At 41.9% G+C, this 26476-nt stretch overlaps 1 protein-coding gene across 1 annotated transcript; it reads left to right on the top strand.

The window, feature by feature from the left end:
* The first annotated feature begins 7960 nt into the window (after positions 1-7960).
* LOC101159635 (NLR family CARD domain-containing protein 3-like) lies at positions 7961-22466 on the top strand. The gene is made up of 6 exons (XM_078936723.1): positions 7961-8141; positions 9275-9490; positions 19850-19928; positions 20087-20285; positions 20425-22150; positions 22249-22466. The coding sequence occupies exons 1-6, from the start codon at positions 8065-8067 to the stop codon at positions 22436-22438; spliced, it is 2487 nt and encodes an 828-aa protein (XP_078792849.1). The 5' UTR covers positions 7961-8064; the 3' UTR covers positions 22439-22466.
* The last annotated feature ends 4010 nt before the right edge of the window (positions 22467-26476 follow it).

The raw sequence follows: 26476 nt of genomic DNA, 5'->3' as shown, positions 1-26476 counted from the left end.
ACCTTGATCCCTCTCGTTCAGACACATGTATTCTGTTTTACTGCGACTGACCTTCATGCCTCTTCTTTCCAGAGCAAACCTCCACCTCTCTAGCTGTTCCTCCACCTGCTCTCTACTCTCACTGCAAATTACAATGTCATCCGCAAACATCATTGTCCAGGGAGAGTCCTGTCTTACCTCGTCTGTCAGCCTGTCCATCAGCATAGCAAACAAAAAAGGACTCAAAGCTGATCCTTGGTGTAGTCCCACCAAAATTAAAGCATTCTTGTTTAAAACAAGTGATATGGTTTGACTCTGAATAAAAAATACTAAACTTTGATCTCACAAGTGTTTCATGTAGTTAGACTATACAGTTCATAGTCCAGTGTTGAAAAATAATGTTAAAAACTCTTACCCAGCAGACTGTGTAACCTTGAGCACAATTAGTAACAATTGCTTAAATTGAACTAATAACAAAACTTTAACTCACAGGTTGTTCATGTCTGGTCAGGGCATCCAGAGGAAATCTTCTGAGACTTCTGCTTCTCCTTGCTGTCCTGTGATGCTGCATATCTGCTCGTTTTTGGTTTGATCTCACGAAAAACGGTTGAATTATTGCCAGGAAAAAGGACAGATTCATATATAAAGCTATTTTCAGTAAGATAGAAGATAAAACTACAGAAAAAAAATGCTTCCTCGCAAGAGCCCGTAAATTGTTCAGCGGCACAAAAATAAATATCGCCAAGGACTAATCACTTGAGGGTTTATTTATCAACAAATACATAAAATCTACACCAATTATTTATAAATCAGCCACGTTTTCCATGATCAGAACACAGCAGATTCATAAATAGTCTTCATAAAATGTTCATATTTATTATATTTTTACTTTGACAAATGGGTGTCATTATCTGCGTTAAATAGTAGTAGTTCTCCTCCAGACCAGGTGGTGGCGGTAATGCGCCACTTTGTTTTCGTGCCAAGCGCCATTTGAAAACACCCGAAAGAGAAAACTAGTGAGCACGGGTGTCCGAATTGCTTAGAAAATTCAGAGAACTATATAGAGAACTATATAGTGCCACACTATAGGGTTTTAGTAGTTAGGGGTTAGGGCGGTAATTCGGACACAGCCCTTGAGTCATTGTGATGTGAACTGAAATGACCTGAATGCTGTTTGGGCTGTTACTGTGTGTAGGAAGAAACGGGCTCGTTGCTCTAAAAAAGATATTGTCACTTTCGGTGTTTATTCCTCTCTGAGACTGCTGGGGTTGTGCACTGTATGGAGCACGGACAGTTCTCCAATGATGCCTATTCATGAGCAGTTTGGCTTATGCTTCCCCGCTTAAATGACGTTCCGGCTGGGTCGTTACAATATTATTCTGTAGTTTTACCACAACTTATTTATATTGTTAAAATGAAAGAAAACACTACAAATCATGCACCACACAAACTCTGGCCTTATTACAATGGAAAGATTTACAAATTGACTTGGAATAACTACAGTATTTTTCATAAAACTCTATGAAATACACATATTGGTGATTAGTTTCTTTCGTTTCATTTTTATCTTGAATCTATACTATAAATTTAGGAAAAGAAAGACTTAATATGTGTCAGAATTTCCACCCTAATCCCTAACTACTAAAACCCTATATAGTGCTACACTGTGTAGTGCCCTGGATTTTCAAAGAAATTCAGACACCATGCTCACTCCTTTCTTCTTCAAGAGTTGTTCATATGGCGCTTGAAGAGAAAACATAATGGCTCATTACCGCCACCACCTGGTCTGGAGGAACTACTTCCATTTTAACGCAGATTATGACTATATTGATTTTCCATAGTAAAAAACTAATAAGTATGAACATTTTACAAAGATAATTTATGAATCTGCTGTGTTCTGATGATGGAAAACGTGGCTGATTTATAAAGAATAAAATTAAATACACATTGGCGTAGATTTAATGTATTTGTTCAGAAATAAACCAACAAGTCAGGACTCTTCTTCATCAGGTCAACAACAATCAGCTGATGTTTGTTGTGTGTTTTTTTTCCATCTCTGACTTACAAACCTTCCTGTTCTCCTCCATCCACGTCGGAGTGTGAACTGGAACACAGAGTCATATGAGAATAAACTCGTAGGATTGTCGGTAAAAGAGTCAAAATTTTACAATAATAAAGTTATAATTTCATAAGTTATGAGTTGAGAATGAAAATCTTCCATTTATAAGGCAATAGTCTGATACTAAGAAAAGTCTAAGTAACAAAAATGAACCAGTATGGTGTTTCCAACAACATGGAAGACTCTTCTTCATCAGGTCAACAACAATCAGCTGATGCTTGTTGTGTGTTTTTTTTCATCTCTGACTTCCAAACCTTCCTGTTCTCCTCCATCTACGTCTGAGTGTGAACAGTGTTGGGAGGAACTCATTACTAAAGTAATAGATTACAGTTCCAGGTAACTGTGTGCTGGAACACAGAGTAATATTTCCTCATTCCATTTTAAGGAACTCTCAGATTCCATCAGACAAACAACCTAAAATACAAATGTTTGTAGCAGAGAGACCACGAGGCGTTAGTGGATAAAAACATGCGGCCAAAGATTTTTCTGCTTTTCTTGAACAACTATAAATTCTGTTTTTTCATATCATCTTAAATGATTGTGTTCAATCTGCTTAGTCTTCATTGACCTTAAATTTTAGTTGTTGTGTTTCTTCTGATTTGCACAAACTTGTCTGTCTAGTTTTTCTAGTTCTGTTATGGTAACTCCATGACAGAGATTTGGAGCCACCATCAAAATCAAAATAAATGCATTTACCAGAATAAAGCAGTAATTTAATGAGAATAAACTCATAGGATTGTCAGTTAAAGAGTCAATATTATACAATAATAAAGTTATAATTTCATAAGTTATGAGTTGAGAATGAAAATCTTCCATTTATAAAGCAATAGTCTGATACTAAGAAAAGTCTAGGTAACAAAAAGGAACCAGTATGGTGAGAGATGTAGAGAACATTGTCTTTCATTCAGAATCGGTTTCACTAATAAGGGAATATTAAGTCTTTTAGTGAGTCGACATTGTTTTATTAGAAGTTTAAGGACATTGCAGAGAATTTCAGGACACTGGACGTCTTCAGAAGAACATTCTGGACCCACAGGAAGTGGATTTCTGGCAGAACCTTTCACATCAGGGGTGGGCAATTATTTTGGCTCGCGGGCCACATAGGGTTCTAAAATTAGATAGAAAGGCCGGACCAATAAGCAGATCTGTGGAGTGGGAAAGAAATAACATGGAATCTGGATGAAAACATTTGGATTGAAAATTATATTCTAAAACAGAGCATGTTAGAGTTTTTAGGTTAAAACTTTTGTTATCATTTTAGAGCCAATTGCACAAACGGCTTGATGTACCTCGTGTAAAACTTGGAGAAATGCTGCGTTCATGTGGTGTTTGAATGATCGGAAGACTGAAAAACAACAAATCTTCCAACACCACATGGATGCTAGAGCGGAGTCCCCAAAATTCTTCTTCTGAGGGTCACAATAAGTCTTTAAAACTTTGAACTTCTTTTATCTTTCTTTTATTGTAAAGCCCTATAATAAAGTTTTAGTAATTCATTATCCTTTTAATAAAATAAATAACACTATTTATGAAGTAGAAAATGACCAAATAACTCTCTGTGAATTTTCAAAGACAAAAAGACAGGGGGAAAAAAAGATATATTAAAAAGAAAAAATAACAAATAATGGATCCTCTCCCGTCCTTGTCCCGAGACTTTGAGGCCTGCAGCTCCACACGTCTCACAGTTTACACTAAAACTGCGCTGTGTCCTGCGCATCTGTTTCTCATCCAGGAATTATGAAAAAAACACATTTTTCTGTCTTCTGCTGCAGCTAATGGAATATCTGCATTACCTTTTCACCAGTTCCCTCGTTTATTGCAGGAATTACTTTCTAAAAATAACCCTGATCGGTGAAATCCACAGAGAACGAGGATTACAGATGTTTATGGCAGTAAAACTCCTCACTGCCTAAATACACTTTTCTAACACACACATGAACAATTTCACCATTTTCTCTTTTGTTTGAATGCTTAAACCTTCATAGAAATTGATTGATCAGATCTTTGTTTTCATTCTAAGATCCTGGACCTAAAGATTTCTGTAGATCTGAAGAGCTCTGCGTTTCTGTACAGGAGACACGGCACGGGGTGAGGAGATTGATTTGACAGGGTCTCCAGCCAATCAGGACACAGAACAGGCTGCGCTGTTTTAAAAAAAGCAGCACGATCGCTCTAAAAGAATGAGCTAAACCAAGAAAGATGAACTGCAACGTAGTAAGGGAAGACTGCCTTCTTTTCTGTTTGACAGAGATTTTAGAGGTTTTCAGGTTGGAGCACAGATTGCAGTAGGGGGGGAATAAAATGTTATGTTCTATGCGGATCTCGATCGTGTGGGGCAGAATAAAAAAAAATGGGCCTTTCATATTGTTCAGTGGGCCGGATCAAACATGGAGGCGGGCAGGAGCCAGCCTGCGGTCCATAGTTTGCCCACCCCTAATTTACGGCATCTGCAGTGTAGTTGCAGGGGCAAAGGTATTATGCTAGGGTTACACAATCAATTATGTTTTTTAAAAGCACGGCTGTTTCCTTGTTAAATTATGATTTTTTTTTCCAGAAGTCTAACAATTTATTTTTGTAGAATTACGATTTTTTTCCTCATAATTGTATAAATTAACTCTCTTAAATGTATTGTTTTATTTTTAAGGCGGTCCTAATACACCGTCGTAGAACCTGATTTAATGAAACAGCTTTTTTTCTGAGGCTCAAGGGCCTGAGATCAACAATCTGTCAATCAGCTTGAAGCTCCGCCCCTCCCCCTAGCTGCTGTCAGGTGGTGTCAGGTTTCTTCTTGAACCTGTTCTCTGTCTTTAGTTCAGGAAACAAACATTCTGCAGCTCCTGACAGTCATTTCACCTCCAACAAGAAGCCCCGCCCCCTTTTTCATGTCAGGACAAAACCTGATCTGGGGCCTCATTTATAAACGTTGCGTACGCACAAAAGAAGGAGTACGCCACTCTCTACGCAATAGTTGAAATTTATAAAAAGCAAACTTGACGGGAAAATGTGCGGTCCTCCACGCAAGCTCTGACCCAGGCGTGCGCACAAAAACGGGTGAAATGAGAAACGGCGACACCGTCGGCAGATGGAAGAAACACGTGAAAGTGAAAATGACAATACTGCCTCTCAGAAATAACATGAAGACTTCACAAAGCAAGTCTTACAATTAACAGCCTACACGAACACCCGTTGGACCGATCAGCAGTGAAACAAACAAAAAAAATCAAACGAAAATTACAACAGAAATTCAAATGAACACTTATTTGCAAAAAGAAAAGTGAAATATGTTCTGCAATATTGGCATGTTGTGCAATTCATCCTCATAAATAATATAGTTAACAGAACGAAATAATGTACAAAACTGATATTCTCGTCAGTGTGTCCGTCTGGCGGAGCAGATATAGGAGCAATTAGATAGATAGATAGATAGATAGACAGACGTACTAATTGTCCACTGGGGAAAGTTGTTTTCATAGTAAAACATTTCTTCATAAGCTATGGAATTATGGTATTCATGCATATGCCTTCAATTTGTTTTATTTTTGATAAAACAATGTATGGCGTATGTCTCAACCATTCAGAAAGCAACAAGAAATTACATTTGCGCTGATCAATTTCCCATTTCCAAGTCGATTATTACCGACATCTGTAGCTTGTCAGATGTAATTAAATTGATGGAAATAAAATGCCCCATCACAATGCGGAATGACGCACAATGGCTGATCTTGCGCTCTTAGAGGATGTGGCAAATGGAAGAATTCGGAGTGAACGCATCTTTAGACAGCAAGAAGACGTGCTGGCAAACGAGGACGAGTGGCTTATGAGCCGGTTCCGACTTACTCCAGCCGTCCTGTTGGACCTCTGCGGGCTTTTGGTCCCGGCGTTACAGAGGAGCACTCAGAGGAACCACGCGTGTCACCCGGTGCATCTGGCGCTCCGGTGTCTCCCCATGGCAGACACACTCTGACGTTTTTTTGCCTCGACTTTGATGCCCAACCATTTCTTTTTTATTTCGGCCACGGTCCGAGGATGTGAGGCTGCAGCATTTTCGGCGTCTGCCACCGTTTGCCGCTCACGTGCCTTTTTGGCATTAGTAATGCCCACACTTTGCCCTCCAAACAACATTTTTCTCCTCTTTTCCACCTCGCCAACGATAACTTCTACTTCACATTGAGTGAAGTTACGTTTTTTTGATTTCCTCTCTGTGTTTGCCATGATCTCGCAAGACATGAATATTCATTTGTGGGCGTTTCACGGACTATTTATGGGCAACTATGGGCGTGTCATGAGTTCGCAAAAGCTGCGCTGCATTTAGAATTAGTTGTGATTTATTAAGGGAAAGATGCGTAGGATGTGCGTGCGCACGGTTTTATAAATCCCAATATTTCTGTGCGTACGCACATCCTATGTTTCATCTGTATGCCACTTCTGCCGCAAATCCTACGCAAAGTTTTATAAATGAGGCCCCAGATCCTGATCACTACGTAGACAACAGGCAGGTTAAGGGTTTGATTCCAGGAAGGCTCCCAGTCTGAATCTGAAATTAAAATTCCATTTCAGCTGCTCCACCTGCTGCCCCGCCCACCTGTTCTGCTCCGCCTCCATCCCAGGTGGACTCTTCCTGGTTGTGAGTCGTGCGAGTTGTGAGTTGTGCTGCAGCTGAGTTGACACGGTAAGTGGAGATTCTTCTTCCTCTTCATCTCTTTGAAGAAAATGATGTGAGATGGTTTCTGGAACTTTGTCTTCATTAACTTCACTGTTTGTTTCTGAATGTTTGGAGACGATCTTCTTCTTTCTCTGCAAACTCTCATCACCCTGCTGTATCCAAAGCTTCATCATTGGTTATTACTGATCAACAACATGGAGGACTCTTCTTCATCAGGTCAACAACAATCAGCTGATGCTTGTTGTGTGTTCTGTCCTTTCTGACTTCCAAATTATTTTATTTAGTAGATGACAGATGAGGGGAGTTCATGCACGACTGGAAGGAGAAGGTCACATGTCCTCACTTTTTTTCAGCTCTACCCTTATCACTGAGATCAACATTCTGTCAATCAGCTCGAAGCTCCGCCCCTCCCCTCAGTGACTATCGGGTTTCCAGTTGAACTTGTTGTCTGTGTTTAGTTTCTCTAAATGTCTTGCTCATGTAACCTTCCAACTCCATCTTCATCTCAAATTGTCAGATCAGTCAGATCAGTTTGCGGACATCCTGCAGTTCAGTGTCCAGTCTGAACACACCCCAAGTTTCCTTTATATGGACTAAATTCACTGAAGCTCAGTTTTGATCCATTGTGTTTACATTGTTTTCACTTTACCAGAAATAAACTATATTAGAAATCTTCATGAAACCAAATCATCCTTTATAGAAATGAGAACAACTTTGTGGTAAATTTGTCTCTTTAGAAGTTTTTGTTCTGCAGTTGTTCTAAAGAAAAAAAGTAAAAGTAACTAAGGACTCATGTTACAGTTTTCAGAGAGTAATATTGTAAGGTAATGGATTACCTTGAACAAGTAACCTGTATTTCTGTCCAGTTTAGACATTCAACATTGGGAATCAAATTCTCTGTTGGTGCTTTGAGAGGAAGAATTTATGTATTTCTTTCGTTTCTCCTCATTCTTTGATATCTGTATGTTTTTCTTGATTCTTCATGTTTCCTGAAGTGTAGAAACAGGAAGTTTGTTTTTTCTTTATCAAAGTGGCTGAATGGAAATGTTGTTGCTGTAGCTCCATGTCTCCACCTGGTGGAGAGAGAGCAAAAGTGCAGCATCTGATGCCTGCTTCCTCTGCCTCCCACTGTCTGACTGCATTCACCTGAACCCGAAGGGAAACACAAGAAAAGAGCCAATCAGTGGAGGAGCAGCTAATCTGTTCCTTGAAGAGGATCAGAGCTGACGGTGATGAGGGTTTCCTCTGCAGGTGAAGGTGGAAGGTGTGTGTGAGCTGATGTGGATCCAGTGAATCCAGCAGCATGGATCCGTGGGACGATCTGTGGGACGAACCCCAAAGCAGAGATGATAACCATGACAATCAAAGCAACGCTCAGTGGTGAGATAAACATCTCCAAGGCCGCCTTTACACTGCATGGTTCAAGTGACCCAATTCCGATTTTTTCCTCTCATGTGGCACAGATCGGATATGATCGGTGAACGTGTAAGCAGGACAAAAGCGCATGGATTCCGTTTTTCTCAGATCGGATACAGGCCTCTCTCATATGTGGAAATAAATCGGAAACAAATCGGATACGTGCATTTGCGTGTGCCATGTAAGCAGACAAATCGGATATTCCCCAGTAAATGCGAGTCGTACATCAGTGACGTCAACTCATGATACCACCAACTGAGATCACATGACTTATTAAAGTGCTTTTGTGATGCTGATTTTGCCGTCAGCGTGTTACCTTTCAGCCTCAGGCTTCAGACCGTAGTTGGAAACCGCTGTTATGTCTGGTCCGGACGCAAACGATAACTAATGAAGCGTTAGTATGAACCGTTGCTATGGAACAGCAGGTTAGAAGCCGTTTATTTCTTTGGGGATCGTGTGTGTGTGTGTGAGCGCGCGCGTGCATGTGTGTGTAAGGAGAGAGGGGGTGTGTGAGCGCGGAGTGGGGGAGTGTCGGAGAACCGTAAATTAAAAATAAGGTGTCTCCCCCAAAAGTTTCGGAGTCTCTTAGCCCACTCTGGAGGCTGAGGGTTCAGAACGGAAAAGTGAACCCCGAGGAAATCTCCCGTGCGTTTCTGACTATGGTCGGGAAAGAGAAGTCATCGTGCAGGAAAGGTTCAACACTTGGATCAAACTGCTCGGACAGCACAACGTCTGCAAACACTTCCTCATTCAAAACTCAGAGACAGCCGAGCAGCCCTCCCTTTTACTCCCTTTTACTTGCCTCCATGACAACCGCAATCACAAAAGTCCAAAAGAGGTCCGCGGAATGCGGAAATACTGCTACGTAGTCCTCAGAACGTCTACATTTGATAGTTTCAGCATTGTATAGTGTAAATGCAAAAATCAGATACGGGTCACTTTTAAAAGATGATGTAAGCGGGTCGTCAAAAAAATCGGATATAGTCAGAAAATCGGATATGAGCATCTAGACCTGCAGTGTAAAGGCGGCCCAACTGTCCATGATCTTCTCCATGTCAGAGCTCAGCACTCACATCAGCAACCTTCATTCTTTACAGGAACCAACCTGGACCAGGATCTGGATTTGAATTTGAATCTGAATCTGAAACTGGATTTGAATCTGAGCCAGAATTGGAAGATTTTATCGGATCTGAACCTGAGCTAGAATTGGAAGATTTTATTCGATGTGAATCTGAAATTGAATCCCCAATTTCGGGATCCAGCTCCGTGTCCTTCGAGGCTTGCAAGGATGTCAATTCAGACAGGGAGGAACAGTAAGTGTTTTTCAGAGTTAAAGGAGGTTTTATTCTGGTTTAGATGATCAACAGTTTTCAGATGAAGGACTTTAAGTCATGTGCATAATGAGATCTTTTCAGTTGAGTATTCTGAGAGTCTGTGAGAGCAGAGATGTATGGAATTAATTCAGTCTCAATAATTGTCAATTGTATTTGTGAACTGTGTGCTCACATTATTGCAAAAGGACAGGACTGGACACAGGATTTCACTCTTTCCAAATTTTTATTAGCAACAGTAGATATTGGCGGTAGGTGAAAAACCTTTAAACAATCAAAACAGAACAATAAAGTATATTTAAATTAGGGCTGGGCGATATGGCCTAAAAATAAAATCTCCGATTTTTTTTTTTTAAATTCGATTTCCGATTTTTTCCCGATTTTTTTCCCCCCCCACCCTACTTAAGGAAAGCAATAAGTACAAACGGCAGACAACTTAAAGCAAATGTTGCTTTTATTTAATCAAACCCAAAACAAATGTAACGCCCATTTCTGGGATGAATAATAAATAAGTGAACACACTCTTGGAATCAAAGTTAAGTATAAGATTTTTCTTCTTACTCCCTTTTTGGACTTGTGTTTAAATAATTGTGACTTGTTTTATATAACTTTTGTCTTGTTTCTGTCTAATTTCGTTATTCTAAACTTGTTTTCACTTGTCCAAAATAAAAAGGTTACTTTTTTACTTAGTCACAGCTGTGTTTTGAGTTGCACTTTGTAGTCTAGACTAAAAGGAGACAAACATTCAGCTTGACAGTAGCACCATTGTCTATAGGATTAACAATACAGCTCATATGTGGGCTCTAAGGTTTTAATTAAATTAAGAAACCCCATCTTCTCCGCAGAGAAGATGATGAAGCAGCAGGAGTTGCGGTCGTTGCAAAATGAGGAAATAAAACACTTTATGTTCTTAATTTGTTATTTATTTATTTATTTTTGTCCTCAAAAAGTATCGATAAGAGTACCGTTAAAATACCGGATCGATAAGCAGTATCGATAAGAGTAGTAGTTCCGTTAAAACCTTAACGATACCCATCCCTAGCGCTGATTGACTTAATTGATTTCAGCTGGTAACGGCGCGCATGCATTGTTCTCCGTGCTGAGCGCACAGGGCGTGCATGCTCATGTGCAAGGTGCTGCGCACTCGTGTGAGGTGCTGCGCGCTCCAGGACACAGCGAGGCAACCAACTCTGCTGATCAGCTTGACAATAATCACAAGTGCAAACAACTAGGTTTCACAAATACACACGCTCTGATTCAAACTGTAATTTTACGCAAACGTGCAATATAAATTTGGAAATTCACACGTGTTTCACACATGCACGCTAAATGTTTCACACATGCACAATAAGTGTTTCTTATTATTGTCACCATTGGCTAATGAACCTGTCAATCAAACTCATCAGCAAAGCAGGCTTTTTTCTCTTTCAGCCAATCCAATAGCCCCTGAGACTTTCTCCAGCTTGCACAATGATGTCGGAACTGAAGGTCCATGGCACACAAACATGGCAGAAAAGTTATAAAGTCCGGAGATGCAAAGTCACTACTTAGGAGTCACACAATAAAATCATACATTAAAGTCAGGATTGTAACTCTGTCCTAACTTTTGGGGTAACGCAAAAGGACAGTTTGAGGCTGACTCCACTCTATGCCCTGACTTGAGGTATGAAAAGGAAAAAAGGGGGAGGTAATGATCTGTGATTGACAGTGAGGTTAGCTTGAGGTAAAGTAGTCACACTGCATTTTTAAAATGGAGAGTGTTACAAAGTGATACCAGTTTCTCCAAAGAACTTTTTGTGGAGGTTGAAGATTTTTCTCCTCCACCTCCTCATGATCCAGACCGAAGGGAACCATGTCTGAGTGCTAAAAGGACACTAGCAGCAGCTGCCGTATTAGCAGCTAATAAGTATTAGCAAACTATCTCCAGTGAAACATTCATAGCAAATCGCATCACCAGGAGACAGTTCTCTGGATTTAATGCCAACTCCATTCAACCACCGTTGCCTTGCTTCCAGGTGCACTGGAAAGTTGCACAAGCCAGTAATTTTTGAAGACCGAAGACAATAAACCTACAGGAGCCATGCTAAAGCTAACACGCTAACGACCGACCTGTACAGAATCAAAGGTGGGCGGGGCTATTTGTCACCTGTGTGGAAGCTGGAGAAAGTCTAAAGGGATTGGGGGATCATTGGATTGGCTGAAAGTGAGCACGCCTGCTTTGCTGATTCATTTGATTGACAGATTCATTCGCCAATGGTGACATTAGTTGACCTGCTCCGTCAAACGAGTCTCAATATTCACCATAGAAAAATCTCTCACAAATGTGGGGAGATTCAAAAATGAGAGCGAGCTTTTGAATGCACATTCTAAAACTTGCATGATTTGTGAGTTCACATCACAAGTGTACCTAAAAATTGTGTTTGTAAAGCATATTTTATGAATCTCTGATTATTACTTATGATTTATTTTGTTTTTGTGAAACAGCGTGCACATTTGTGAGAAAGACTTATTGTGCATGTGTGAAACACAGCGTGTGTTTGTGAAAGACAAGTGCATTTCCAAATTTATATTGCACATTTGCGTAAAATTACAGTTGTGAATCAGAGCGTGTGGTTGTCTGCATTTCTGATTTTTGAGACTGAATTAATTCCATAGATATGTTGGAGAAGAAAACATGTTGACTGCTTACTCTGACTGACAGCAGCTCTAGTCTGATTCCAACCAAATCAGGAAAAAAGTTCCAGTTTTGACTGGATTTTGTAGATTTGGTTGTTGGTGTCTGAGTTTGGTTTCATACTGTGGATTTAGTGTGCAATATCTGAATTGCAAAAGTTGGTGAAAATCGAAATAAATTGTAAACCTTGAAATGTGCTAAAACAGTCTTATGGCAGCTTGAAGTATTTAACAAATTGAATAAATGCATTTATGCATTTGTTCAATCAGATGGAGCCCTTCAAGTTGTTGACTAATTGGATGGAGCTTTTACGTTAGATCAGGGGTGTCGAACTCATTTTCATAGAGGGCCACAACAGTATAGCAGCTGTCCTTAAAGGACCAGATATAACTTATACATGTAACTAAATGCAATGAAAAATTAAAGCCGCAAGCAGCGTTGTATGGCCCGCAGACGCAACCTGCCTTCCACGCCCAACTGTACGCACCAACGCCGCCCTTCACCGCCCTCACCGCCCACAAATTAAGGGCTAGTCAAAACTGCATTCGCTAATTATGCTAACTATGCTAGTTATGCTAATGTGGCTAAAAGTGCTAGCATTGCGATCAGCATCATCAACTCTCTCAGAAAAACACATTACCTAAAATGCTAATTATGCTACTATGCTAGCTATGCTAATGTGGCTAAAAGTGCTAGCATAGCGATCAGCATCATCAACTGACTCATGAAAACACATTAACTAAAATGCTAATTATGCTAACTATGCTAGCTATGCTAATGTTGCTAAAAGTGCTAGCATAGCGAGCAGCATCATTAACTGACTCAGAAAAACACATTCCTCCATTGGTGAAAGCTATATGTCATAAGTTAGAAAAAAAAACACTTTTTTCAAAATGGCTGCTTTTCTGTTGATTTTATCTCCATAGCAACCATTTTATGTTTTAGTCTCGCCTCGGGATGACGATGAAAATTCCAACGATGAGTTTTCGTTTGTATCTGGTGCTAAAGGTGCTTTTTTGAAAAAAATTACAGATGGCGGCCTTTTCCCAAGGTCAAAGGTCAACGACACTTCTGTGGTGTTTGTAGACTTGTTTGTATCCCAGGTGTGTGCACGTTTTGGTGACTTTTCGAGCATGCGGCGGGGGTCACATTCTCGCTGAAAGGCAGCGAAGTCGTCGTTCCAACTGCGAAAACAATATGGTCCTTGCAGTCAGTGACTGCTGCTGCGGGCCATAATAAGGAATGAGGAATAGCAGTGCGCGACTTTGCGAGCTCGCCACGCGGAGGCCGTTCAAAATCTACAACTTCTGATTGCAACATTTCTTCCAGAGTAGCTTGCCGTTGATGCCGGAAAAAGTTTCGAGACGATCGCAGATAATTCCAACGACAAGTTTACGATTGAATCCAGCGGTAAAGGTGTTTTTTATAGAAAATTCAAGATGGCGGCCTTTTCCCGAGGTCAAAGGTCGACGAAACTCCAGAGGTAGTTGTGGACTTGCTCTAGCAACATGTGAGTGAAATTTTGTGAAAATCCCTGGAAAAAAAGTTCATTTTTTCATATTGTGTAAAAACGCGAAAATGGGGAAATTGCAGATTTTGGCACAAAATGGCCGCCAAACCGTAGGTCGTGTCACCATCCCGTAATGATTTAAAAACTTCCTTTGGATATTGCGAACCAGGGTAGATTGGTTTCGTTTGGCGATTCTCAAAAAAAAAGTTCTGAATTTTTTCGTTTTTGCCGAGTCGGCACATTTTTTTCTGACGGTTTTTTGCTTACCATGCCCACATTCCTTTATCGATCTTGTCGTGCGTGACATCGTTTTGTTCAGCGCGGGCCAGGGAATTGCATATTTCCTCTTCACGACATTCCGATGAAAAATGTGCGAGCTAGCTAAGATGGCAACGGTTGCGAGCTCGCCACGCGCACGCCGTTCAAATTCTATAACTTCTAATTCCAACATTTTGTCCAAAGTAGCTGGCCGTTGATGCCCGAAAAGTTACGAGACGATTGATGAAAATTCCAACGATGAGTTTTCGTTCGTATCTGGTGCTAAAGGTGCTTTTTTGAGAAAATTACAGATGGCGGCCTTTTCCCAAGGTCAAAGGTCAACAACACTTCTGTGGTGTTTGTAGACTGGAGCTGGCAGCAAGTGTGTGCAATTGCGTGAAAATCGCTCAAACAAAAGTGTCGTTTCCCCATATCGTGGGAAAACACGAAAATCGCCAATTCTCAGAGTTCGCCACAAAATGGCCGCCAAGCCTTAGGTCGTGTGGCCGCACCGTAATGATTTCAAAACTTCTTTGGGATATCCCCGACACGAGTGTTTTGGTTTCGCGACTGTATTTTGAGGTACATTTTGTTGGGCCCCATAAGCGATTTTCGGCCCATTCATTTTTTTGACGGGATCGCTGGCCGTGATGTCATCGTCTTCGGGGGGGTGACGTTGACTTTGTGGAAAATTCAATTGCAATTTATCCCAGGTGTGTGCACGTTTTGGTGACTTTTCAAGCATGCGGCGGGGGTCACATTCTCGCTGAAAGGCGGCGAAGTCGTCGTTCCTACTGCGAAAACAATATGGTCCTTGCAGTCAGTGACTGCTGCTGCGGGCCATAATAAACATAACTACTTAATGTTAAATTACTCATATTTATTTACTATAACTTTTTAAAGTGACAATTACAGTTGAAGAGAAAACAGATGGTTTTTAATTTTTATTTAACCTTCATTTGTCCATTGAGATTAAAAACCTCTTTTCCAAGGAGGTCCTGGCCAAGAGGCAGCACATTTCAATACAAAAAATACATAAAAACTAACAATATTAAAACCACATACATGATAAAAAGCAGTTGCACATTACTGTTTCAGTCTTTGATGCTTTGAGCTTGTTCTTAAAAACATTTAAAGATACCAGTACACTTAGTTTCCAGTCTTTCTGGAACATATTCCAAGCAAAAGGAGCAGAGTGGACAAAGGCTTTTCCCCCAGCTCTGTGCGGGCGACTGGAACAGAAAGCAACAACTGGACTTTAGATCTTAAGGAGTAAGATTCCACACTTCTCCTTGTGATTAAAGAACAAATGTAGGGAGGCATGAATCCAAGCAAGGCCTTGGAAATAAAAGTGTACCACTGTTCCTGCCCCCTGGTGGTCAGAGAAGGCCCTTTTACTCTTGAATACACAATGATGCATCATGGATCTACAGTTGGCAATGAACCCCAGGGAAGCATGATACATGGTGTCCACATGAAGATGAGGCATTCATATACAGAATATCACCAAAATCCAGCGCAGATAAAAAGGTTGCAGCAACAAGGCAATTTTTTTACTTCAAAAGGAAAGCACAACTTGTTACGGAAGAAAAAGACAAGTTAAGTTTGAGGTTTTTTTACAAGTTTTTCTACGTGAGGTTTAAATGTGAGGGAGTCATCAATCCAGACACCAAGGTGCTTGTACTCATGAACCAACTCTATGACATTTCCATCCAAGGTGGACACCATTGGAATTGTTTCAGGGACCTTCTTTGAGTTTGAAAACAATATTAGTTTTGTCTTGTCAGCATTGAGAACCCATTCTTACTGATTAAGTGAGTGCTGTACTGCAACAAAAGCTTTCTGCAAGGTTTCAATGGCCTGAGCAACAGATGATCCATAACAGTAAATGACTGAGTCATCAGCATAAAAATGTAGATTAGCATCAGTGACATTTTCCCCAAGTCAATAATGTACAAAATAAATAGTGTGGATGTTTGCTTGTTACTCTAACATTAACCCTTTTTTAAATTTGATTCTGTCAGGTTAGATTATATGGACAGAGTTTAAGTCCTAATGCATAATTGCCCAATCCCAGTTTTCAAGTCTGATTCCCCCTAGATATGAATAAATACACACCAATTTTTATTTTTATTCTAAGAACTTAAAAACCTTTATGCTCTCATGGGCCACATACAATGACATGACGGGCCACATATGGCCTGCGAGCCTTGAGTTTGACACGAGATGTTGCCCTATGTAGAAGAGGATCATTTGGGGTGTAATTTAAGATATTTTGACTCTTATTTATATTAAACTGTTGCAGTGAAATGGAAATGTTTTCTTTTGTTGGTGTGCTTTTTGTTCATTTATCGCAAGTTATATCCTCATTGCAATATTGATTACGAATATCGCACATCGCGAGTTTTCATCATATTGTGCAGCCCTAGGTCATACTAGTCAATATTTAAAACTTCCCCAACATTTTGCTCTGTAATGTTTGTGGTTAAAGTTGGAAGATAAACACAAACTGGAGATATCGTGACGAATACATGTCATTGATGTCAATCGCACTTATTTTTGTGTGACCAGCACAATATTGCTATATTACAATATGCTGCACATATTTTAAGCGTGTCCCAGGCTAAATGTTGCTTGTTGCATGTATTTGAAGTTCAAGTCTCATCAGCCGTCGCGCTCCTAGGTGCCGCAAGGAACCATTTGGTGGTTGAACCTTAACCTTAATTAACCACAGTTGATACTTCTCCTTGAAAAGCCACTTGTTGTCCAAGCTACATTTCCTCAGCATTTTGTAGCTTTTCACAATCCATGAATAACAAGTAGAAAGCATCACGCACTGAACTTATGAAAGTTCCTGCTGCTTTACGTCAACGTCAACTCACATCACAGATAGCCCCAGGTTCAAGTTCTGCCACTATTTAAATTAAAATCTCATGTTAAACTAGTTTATTTTTATGGTATTGCATCAAAAATATTAATATTTCATGACTTTTCCAAAACTTTACAAAGTTTTGAAAAAATGACATTTTCTGTAAAGACCTAGACATTGCAATTTCAATTTCCCAAATTTTCTAGGTTTTTCATGAACATATTAACCTTATTCTAAGCTGGAATTCAGATTATATTTGTCCATATATGACATAAAGGTAAAAACATTTCCTTTGCATTCTAATAAATCTGTAGTAGCTAATGAATCCGTAGAAGATGGTGGATCCTCCTTTATCTAGTTTTCTTAGTGATTACAGCAGTTGTCCTGGCAGTGTTCCTGATGTGTGTGTGTGTGTACGTGCGTCTGTGTGTGTGTGTGTGTGCGCGTGTGTGTGTTTGTGTATGTGTGTGGCACACAGTTCCATGAGTCTTTTGTTATGTGACATTACATTTCAAATCAATTTTAATTGTACTGAATTCATTTGAAGTGGGAGTTAGATATTAATTACATGCTGATGTGCCACCAATCCTTGGCTTATTAAAAATATTGTACACTAAATATTTAGACTTCTTTTTTGTTTCCGGACCTTAACTTCAAGAATTATTTTCTTACTGGACCACCTTCAATTTTAATTAAAGACCCCTGCTATAAACTATCTCATCCCAGAGGGAATCAGCCCCCACCACTGTAATATCATCTGTAATTTTAACAAAAGTGTTGTTCCAGTGTGTGGGTTTGCAGTTGCGGGTGTAAGTCAGGAGTAGGGAACCTTTTTGGCAGAGAGAGCCATAAACACCACATATTTTTATTGTAGCGTCCCTTTCCCACACTTAGGCACGGAGACTTAACCTCTTTTAAGGTTGTTTATTCTGGTTACTGCAGGCCGTAACCAACGCCGTACAACTCATTCAGCAACTCTTAAATCTCTCCCGCTGAGAAGATGAATGAATGCATGCATATCTTTAGAAAACATTCATTCATGATTTCAGTAAACAGTAACCGTTATGTAATAATCATTGTTTATCATTAGAACACATGATCACATTAAACCAGTAATTATTACTACACATTACAGAGCAAGTAAAGATAACCAATAGTTCATTGATTGTAATTAAAACCTTTCAGTAAATCATTACTGCACATTACAATGTAATATTCATTAGTTGTGATTAAAAGTAAAATTTAGACTTCAAATTATGTTTACTCTTAATTTGAAATTAAAAGTAAAATGTTGACTTTCTTATTACTTTTCGCTCATTTTAACCCTGCTCAAAAGTTATTTTAGAGGAGCCATTCACCCACTCTTACATTTTCATAGTTGAATTAAAACTGTGGTTAGTAAAAGAACGGGCACTGTTCATTGGCGATTGAAACAAGGGTTACACAAACCTGTGGTCTGCAGTCTGAATCAGATCAGATCTATGTGAGAGTATCAGAATGCATCACGCATCATAACATCCATTCGCTCCCATTTTAAATGGAGAGGGGTGTCAGGTTTGCTGCCCTTGATGTTTCTCTGTTGTCTGTCTGCCTGCCATTAAGCCAGTCAATGTCATGCCCCCAGGAGCCATGCCTCACTATGATTGGTACATTGCAAAACAATGTAAAACACTGTAAAATAGCTATTCATACAAAACTAAAAGTAAACTTTCATATCAAGGTGTGGGCGGTAAAATATTGTCATCTTGCTGAGTTTTAAAAACAAAACTTTGTCTTTTTCTTCAGCCAGAGAGACAAAATTGAGGGCCTCGGTAGCAGACAGAGAGTTTGATGAATATGGCAACTTGATTGGATAGAATGCAGACAATCAGCATGAGCCCTCTTGTCTCATTGGCCTTTTGGTGGCACAAACATCACGCTAAATTCTGAGATGTGAAAGTAAAATCAAAGATGGGGAGAAAGCGAGATGTGAGACAAAGAATTTTTCGCAAACGCAAAAATGTTTTTTTTGAACAAAGAGAAAGATTTTGAAACCAAATATTTAATGTTTTCATTTGCAACTTAGAAAGTTTTGTTTTTTAAAACAGAACATTTTCATTGCAAATTAGGACATTTTTATCTCTAAACTGGGACATTTGTTCTCAATGTGGTGGCCCAAATATCACTGCATATACAAAGGCCCTGAAAAGCTTGATCCAATTTTAACAAACATTTACATACAGCACACGTTTGATCAGAATAAACAACAAATTGCACAAATTAATACGTTTACACGGTTTCACAGGACTACTCTAAACATCATTTCCGCACGGAAACACAAAAATTCTCCATAGTCAGGCAGCTTGCCCGCACAGAGCAGCCGGCCTGTCCTGTTTGTGCCTCAAAGCCTCCTTCAGTGTGCACACCGTCTACACCTGACTTAGAAGCCAGTAGTGCAGTAATCTCCTCAAATAAGAGTAAAAGGGTTACACGCTACACAATCGGATCAACATCGGCATAACCCCCCCCCCCACACACACACACACACACAGTCTCCTCTTGATGAATTTTTCGAGTCTAATCCAACCAGAGGATTCAGAATGGCATGTATGCATGACACATTTTTATTCTTATCAGCTGTTTATTTTGGTTGTCTCCATGGAAATGCAGGTAGTGCTGACATTGAGGGCAATGAGTTGAGTAGCCATAAGTCCACATAGGTCTCTACTGGTTAATTAGGGAGGATAGTGTTAGTTCTACATCTCAACTGTGAAATAAGAAATGACAATTTGGAATTTCATTATTTTTATACATTTAAATTATATATGAAATATAAACTGATAAGATTTATTAAGTAACTTTATAAATGTAACCACACAGGAATAAATACTGTAAATATGCTTAAATATTTTGTTTACTTGGGTCATTTTACATTAGAGTGAATAGAAACTGACTTGTTTGTAGAACATTCTAGCTGTGACATGACTCCAGTTAGTTTGGTTTAAACCCACCAGTACAGACAGAATGGATCTGACTGTTGATTCTCCACAGACTGGACCAGCCGGGCTCAGAGACTCCTAGTGGTCCATCTGCCCAGCAGCATCAAAAACAGCTGGACTCCATCTTTCTGGTCTGCACATGAACAACTACTTTTCCATCATTCTGTTGACAGTCATCTCCATTCTGCACTTTGGACACCAGTGGACTATCAGTGTGTCCAACATGGAGCTGATGTTTGGCTCCATGACTTCACTCCGATTTGCTCATTCATCTGGAATTCTGTTTCAGCTGCTGGAGGACGACATTGTCACTTTTGCGAAGAAGGAGCTGAAGAAGATCCAGAAGCTTCTGAGTCAGAGGGAGGATGAGGATGAGCTGGAGGCTGAAGATGAAGAGCAGAGGAGCAGCAGAGAGTCACTGATGAAGATCACAGTGAACTTCCTGAGGAGAATGAAACAGGAGGAGCTGGCTGATCGACTGCAGAGCAGTAAGAGGATTTCTCTGAAGGTTTCAGCTGTTGAGAAATTAAGATTTACTGATGTATCAACACATGGAACCACAAGGATTCAAACCCTCATCACTCAGGGCTGCAGAGAGTTGATTTGCTGTTTGTTGTCTTTATTCAGGATCTCCAGCAGTTTGTCAACGTAAAGTCCAATCTAGTCTGAAGAAGAAGTTCCAGTGTTTGTTTGAGGGGATGGCTAAAGCAATAAACCCAACCCTTCTGAATGAGATCTACACAGAGGCAGCATCCAAGAAAGCAGACAGAGCAGAAACAACCATCAGACAAGAAGAGCTCTTTCAACTCCCAGCTGGAAGACAAGAACCAATAAGAACCGTGATGACTAAGGGAGTGGCTGGCATCGGGAAAACAGTATTAACACAGAAGTTCACTCTGAACTGGGCTGAAGGCAAAGCCCACCAGAATCTCCACTTCATATTTCCATTCACTTTCAGAGAGCTGAATGTGCTGAAAGAAGAGAAGTTCAGCTTGGTGGAACTTATTCATCACTTCTTCCCTGAAACCAAACAAGCAGGAATTTTCAGATTTGAAGACTTCCAGGTCCTCTTCATCTTTGATGGTCTGGATGAGAGTCGACTTCCTTTGGACTTCCACAAGACTCAGATCCTAAATGACCCTAGAGAGTCCACCTCAGTGGCTGATATGCTGAGAAACCTCATTAGGGGAAACCTGCTTCCCTCTGCTCTCATCTGGATAACCACACGACCTGCAGCAGCCAATCAGATCCCTGCTGAGTGTGTTGACATAGTGACAGAGGTCAGGGGGTTCAATGATCCACAGAAGGAGGAGTACTTCAGGAAGAGGTTCAGAGATGAAGAGCAGGCCAGCAGGATCATCTCCCACATCAAGAGATCACGAAGCCTCCGCATCATGTGCCACATCCCAGTCTTCTGCTGGATCACTGCTACAGTTCTGGATGATCTGCTGAAGAGCAGAGAGGGAGGAGAGATGCCCAAGAACCTGACTGAGATGTACATCCACTTTCTGGTGCTTCCGGCCAAAGTCCAGAAGGTCAAGTATGGCAGAGGAGCTGAGATGGATCCTCACTGGAGTCCAGAGAGCAGGGAGATGATGGAGTCTCTGGGAAAACTGGCTTTTGAGCAGCTGCAGAAAGGAAACCTGATCTTCTATGAATCCGACCTAACAGAGTGTGGTATCAATATCAAAGCAGCCTTGGTGTACTCAGGAGTGTTCACACAGATCTTTAGAGAGGAGAGAGGCCTGTACCAGGACAAGGTCTTCTGCTTCATCCATCTGAGTGTTCAGGAGTTTCTGGCTGCTCTTCATGTCCACCTGACCTTCATCACCTCTGGACTCAACCTCATGGAGGAACAGCAATCACAGATGTCTCAGCATAAACAGAGAAGATCAGTCCAGTTGTACCAGAGTGCTGTGAAGAAGGCCTTAAAGAGTCTAAACGGACACCTGGACTTGTTCCTCCGCTTCCTCCTGGGTCTTTCACTGCAGACCAATCAGAGACTCTTACGAGGTCTGCTGACTCAGACAGGAAGTAGCTCAAAGATCAATCAGGAAACAGTCCAGTTCATCAAGGAGAAGATCAGTGAGGATCTGTCTGCAGAGCAAAGCATCAACCTGTTCCACTGTCTGAATGAACTGAATGATGCTTCTCTAGTGGAGGAGATCCAACGGTTAAGGAGGTTAGGACGTCTGTCCACAGAGAAACTGTCTCCTGCTCAGTGGTCTGCTCTGAGCTTCATCTTACTGTCATCAGAAGAAGATCTGGAAAAGTTTGAACTGAAGAAATACTCTGGTTCAGAGAAGGGTCTTCTGAGGCTGCTGCCAGTGGTAAAAGCCTCCAACAAAGCTTTGTAAGAATTCTCAGGAAAATCACCTACACAGTGAATAAATGAATCTGAGTGGAAACATGACAGATTCAATAACTGCTGTCTGACTTTGTTTTCTTCAGGTTGGATAATTGTAATCTGTCGGAGAGAAGCTGTGCAGCTCTGTCCTCAGTTCTAAGATCTCAGTCCTCCAGACTCAGACTTCTGGACCTGAGTAACAACAACCTGCAAGATTCAGGAGTGAAGCTGCTATCAGCTGGACTGAAGAGTCCATACTGTAAATTGGAGACTCTCAGGTCAGGTTTGATTTAAATGTTGATTATCTACATCTGTCTGGTTTTAATCTGATTCAGGAGAAAATGTCAGATGTGTCAGTGACAAAGGAACAGCAGTAGGTAGATGTCAAAGTTAATTCTGAAAACACAAGACAGCATTAACAAAGAAAACAGACCAAGATCTGAGTACACTTTTACAGTCACAGACCCATTCACCCAGTCACAAACACATTAATACACTGGTGGTCGCTCCGCTGCCAAACACAGGCGCCCGCCTACCACCAGAGGGAAGGTGGGGTTCAGTGTCTTGCCCAAGGACACTTCGACTCATGGGTGAACAAGACGGGAATCGAGCCTGCAACCTTACGATCATGGGTCGACCACCCTACCGCCGCACCACGGCCCGCCCTTTATGACAGTGCCAATATGAAATTTTCTCCGCAACAACTGTGCCATCACCACCTATAATGTCAATTGTAATACTGTCAGAAGTCACAGCTCTGTCTCCCCCTCTGCTCAGCATCCCCAAGCAACCACAGCGCACACTTCCTGGGGGCCGCACACCTGACTCTCATTCACTCAATCACCCACAGCATACGTAAAGCACTACACTGAAATTCACTAAGTCACTCAAAAGGAGAGATCCCGGTGGCAGATGAAGGGGGAGTATTATGGGCATACTCGATCCATATTGGGAATTGGGACCAGTCCTGTTGATTCTGTGCCGCCAGACAGCGGAGGGCTGCCTCCAGTTCCTGGTTCGCTCTCTCCGCTTGGCCATTTGACTGTGGATGGTAGCCGGAAGTGAGACTGACCGTGGCCCCCAAGGCCGAACAGAAGGCCTTCCAGACCTGAGAAGTGAACTGGGGGCCACGGTCGGAGACAATGTCCACAGGGATGCCATGGTGGCGAAAAATGTGGTTGACCATGAGGTTAGCTGTCTCAGTGGCAGTGGGGAGTTGAGGAAGGGGAATGAAATGAGCCATCTTAGAAAAACGATTTACAACGGTGAGGATGACTGTGTTACCGTGTGACAGGGGAAGACCAGTGACAAAATCCATGGCCAGGTGAGACCAGGGGCGGTTGGGAGTAGGAAGGGGATGGAGCAGACCTGCTGGGGCTGAGGATGAAGACTTAGACCGGGCACACGTGGAGCAGGCTGCGATGTACTCCCGCACGTCCTTTTCTATGGCAGGCCAATGGAACCTCTTACGGAAAAGACTCAGGGTCCGGTGCACTCCCCCGTGGCAGGCTAAACGGGAGGTATGCCCCCAGGTGATGACCTCCAAATGAAGCTCAGCCGGAACGAACAAGATACCCCTGGGGATAGGAGGGTGGTCGTTGAGGTTACTCAGGGCTTGGAGTACCTTATTTTCGATTTCCCAAGTGAGGGCTCCGATTATGCAGGTGGACGGCAGGATATTGGAAGGGGTGTGTTCAGAAGGGCTGTATTTCCAGGACAGAGCGTCAGGCTTGACATTACGGGATCCGGGTCTGTAAGTGATCGTGAAATTGAAGCGGTCGAAAAAGAGACACCATCGAGCTTGCCTGGAGTTGATCCTCTTGGCGGAGCGGAGATAGGCCAGGTTCTTATGGTCGGTCCATACGATAAACGGCTGCTCGGCTCCCTCCAACCAGTGACGCCACTCCTCCAGTGCCAGCTTGATGGCGAGTAGCTCCCGGTTCCCTACATCTTAATTCTGTTCTGCTGGTGACAGTTTGCGTGAGAAAAATTCACAAGGTTTCATTTTGCCTGTGGTGGCTTCCTTCTGGGAGAGGACAGCCCCAACACCAGAGTCCGAACCATCAACTTCGACAATGAATTGTCGTGATGGGTCAGGTTGGATGAGGATAGGTGCAGTAACAAAAAGGTTTTTGAGTTTGTCGAAGGCTTGCTGAGCTTCTGTGGTCCAGATGAACGGACGATTAATGGACGTAAGACGAGTGAGGGGGGAAGCGATGCTGCTATAGATTCTAATGAAACGTCTGTAGAAGTTTGCGAAACCTAAGAACTGTTGAAGTTTCTTTCGATTTTCAGGAGGTGCCCAGTTGGTGACAGCCTCAATCTTAGAGGGGTCAGGACGAATGCAGCCGGCCTCAATGATGTAGCCTAAGAACTGGACACTAGACACATGGAACTTGCATTTCTCATGCTTGACGTAGAGCTGATTTTCGAGTAATCTCTCGAGTAAGAGACGTACATGATGTTCGTGCTGGGCCTGATCATGAGAGTAGATGACTATATCATCTAAGTAAACAAAAATGAAACGATTGAGAAAGTCATGAAGGATGTCGTTGACCATTCTCTGGAAGACTGCCGAGGCGTTGGTGAGGCCAAAGGGCATGACCAAATATTCATAGTGCCCTAGGGGGGTGTTGAAGGCAGTCTTCCATTCGTCGCCATCTTTAATGCGAACCAAATGACAAGCATTACGGAGGTCTAGCTTTGTGAAAATGCGGGCTTTCTGAACGGAGTCGAAAACTGATGTGATTAATGGCAGACAGTATTTATCTTTGACAGTGATCTGATTAAGTTCGCGGTAGTCAATGCATGGCCTGAGTGTTTTATCTCTCTTTTCCACGAAGAAAAATCCCGCTCCCACAGGGGAGGAAGAAGGTCGAATGTGACCCAAAGCGAGCGCTTCCTGAACATACTGCTCCATAGCGTTTTTTTCAGGACCAGACAGGTTAAATAGTCGGCCCTTAGGTAAGGGAGCACCTGGCAGGAGATTAATCTTACAATCATAGGGTCTGTGAGGAGGAAGAACGCTAGCCTTGGTTTTGCTAAACACAGCTTTTAAGTCGTGGTAACAATGCGGGATAGCAGTTAAATTTACGGGAACAGAACTCTCGGGGTCAGGGGTGGACACACGTGGTATGGCGGATAATAAACAGTTAGCGAAGCAGTAAGGGCTCCATTGAGTGACGGATCCCTGGGACCAGTTGAATTGTGGATTATAAGCCAGGAGAAAGCTAACACAATAGGAGTATGGGCAGACTGAGTGATGAAAAATTGGATAGATTCTCTATGGTTACCTGACGTGACTAGCAGGATGGGCTTGGTGCGGTGAGTAATACATGATAGGTGCTGACCCCCAAGACCGGATGCTTCTATGGGGGTGTCCAGAGGTCCTGTGGGGATGGACAAGCGGTTGACAACATGGAAATCAATTAAGCTCTGCTCAGCCCCAGAGTCAATGAGGGCCCTTAAATCATGAACTTGAAGGTCGAGGCATGACTTGACAGGCAAAAACAGAAATTCTTTACCAGAATCAGTGGCTGTGCTCTCCCCCCACGGCCTGTTGTCTAGCGAGGGGCTTGGGAGTTTAAACGAAGTGGACATCCAGAAACTACGTGGCCTTTAGTCCCACAGTAGAAGCAAGCTCCAACTTCGCGTCTCCTGCGTCGCTCCTCCTCCGATAGCCTAGAGCAGAGGTCGGGAACCTATGGCTCGCGAGCCATATATGGCTCTTTTGATGGTCACATGTGGCTCGCAGACAAATCTTTAATTATAGTTTTTTTTTTTTTCATTAGTCCAGTCCTTCTCGGGCGCGATGCGATGCCAGAGGCGCGCAGTAGTAGCGGTGCTTAGAGAGAGAAATCTGCGCCAGCGCTATCAGTTACTATTATCTATTATTTCACAGAGTTTGTACCAGCTGGAAACCTGTGAATTGACGTGCCTAAAACTACGCGCTCCCGTCTCTGAGAAAGAGCGCGCAGATGCGGGGATGGGATGTGTGAGGGAGAAAGCAGAGGGTGGGGCTGAGGTGTTGTGGGGACAGGCAGCAGGTGAATCGCGCAGGGATTGTAAAAACGTAAAACCCACTGCCCGTCACTGCAGCGTGTGAGTGTGTGTTTGGCTCCCCGTCTGCATGTGAGCAGTCTTTGTCACATCTACAGAACATTCAGACCTACGATGACGTTTAAAGTCTCAACGCCTGCATGAAGCAGAAACTCACCACGTATCAACCAGACTAGACCATCAGCAAAACTACCACGAGAAATACTCATCATTTATTAGCAACAGAATAACAATGTTATTAAAAAAGAATCCACAGACTTATTGTACTTTAAA

Source organism: Oryzias latipes, chromosome 18 (genome assembly GCF_053564925.1).
Source record: "Oryzias latipes strain Hd-rR chromosome 18, Olatipes_Hd-rR_3.1".
Taxonomy (NCBI): Eukaryota; Metazoa; Chordata; class Actinopteri; order Beloniformes; family Adrianichthyidae; genus Oryzias; species Oryzias latipes.
Note: the sequence above shows the minus strand (reverse complement) of the source record. Positions and strands in the feature narration are given on the sequence as shown.

Coding starts and splice junctions, on each gene's coding strand:
- LOC101159635 (XM_078936723.1), top strand. CDS start 8,065: ATGGATCCGTGGGACGATCTGTGGGACGAACCCCAAAGCAGAGATGAT. Junction 8,142..9,274: donor AATCAAAGCAACGCTCAGTG/GTGAGATAAACA, acceptor CATTCTTTACAG/GAACCAACCTGGACCAGGAT. Junction 9,491..19,849: donor AATTCAGACAGGGAGGAACA/GTAAGTGTTTTT, acceptor GATTCTCCACAG/ACTGGACCAGCCGGGCTCAG.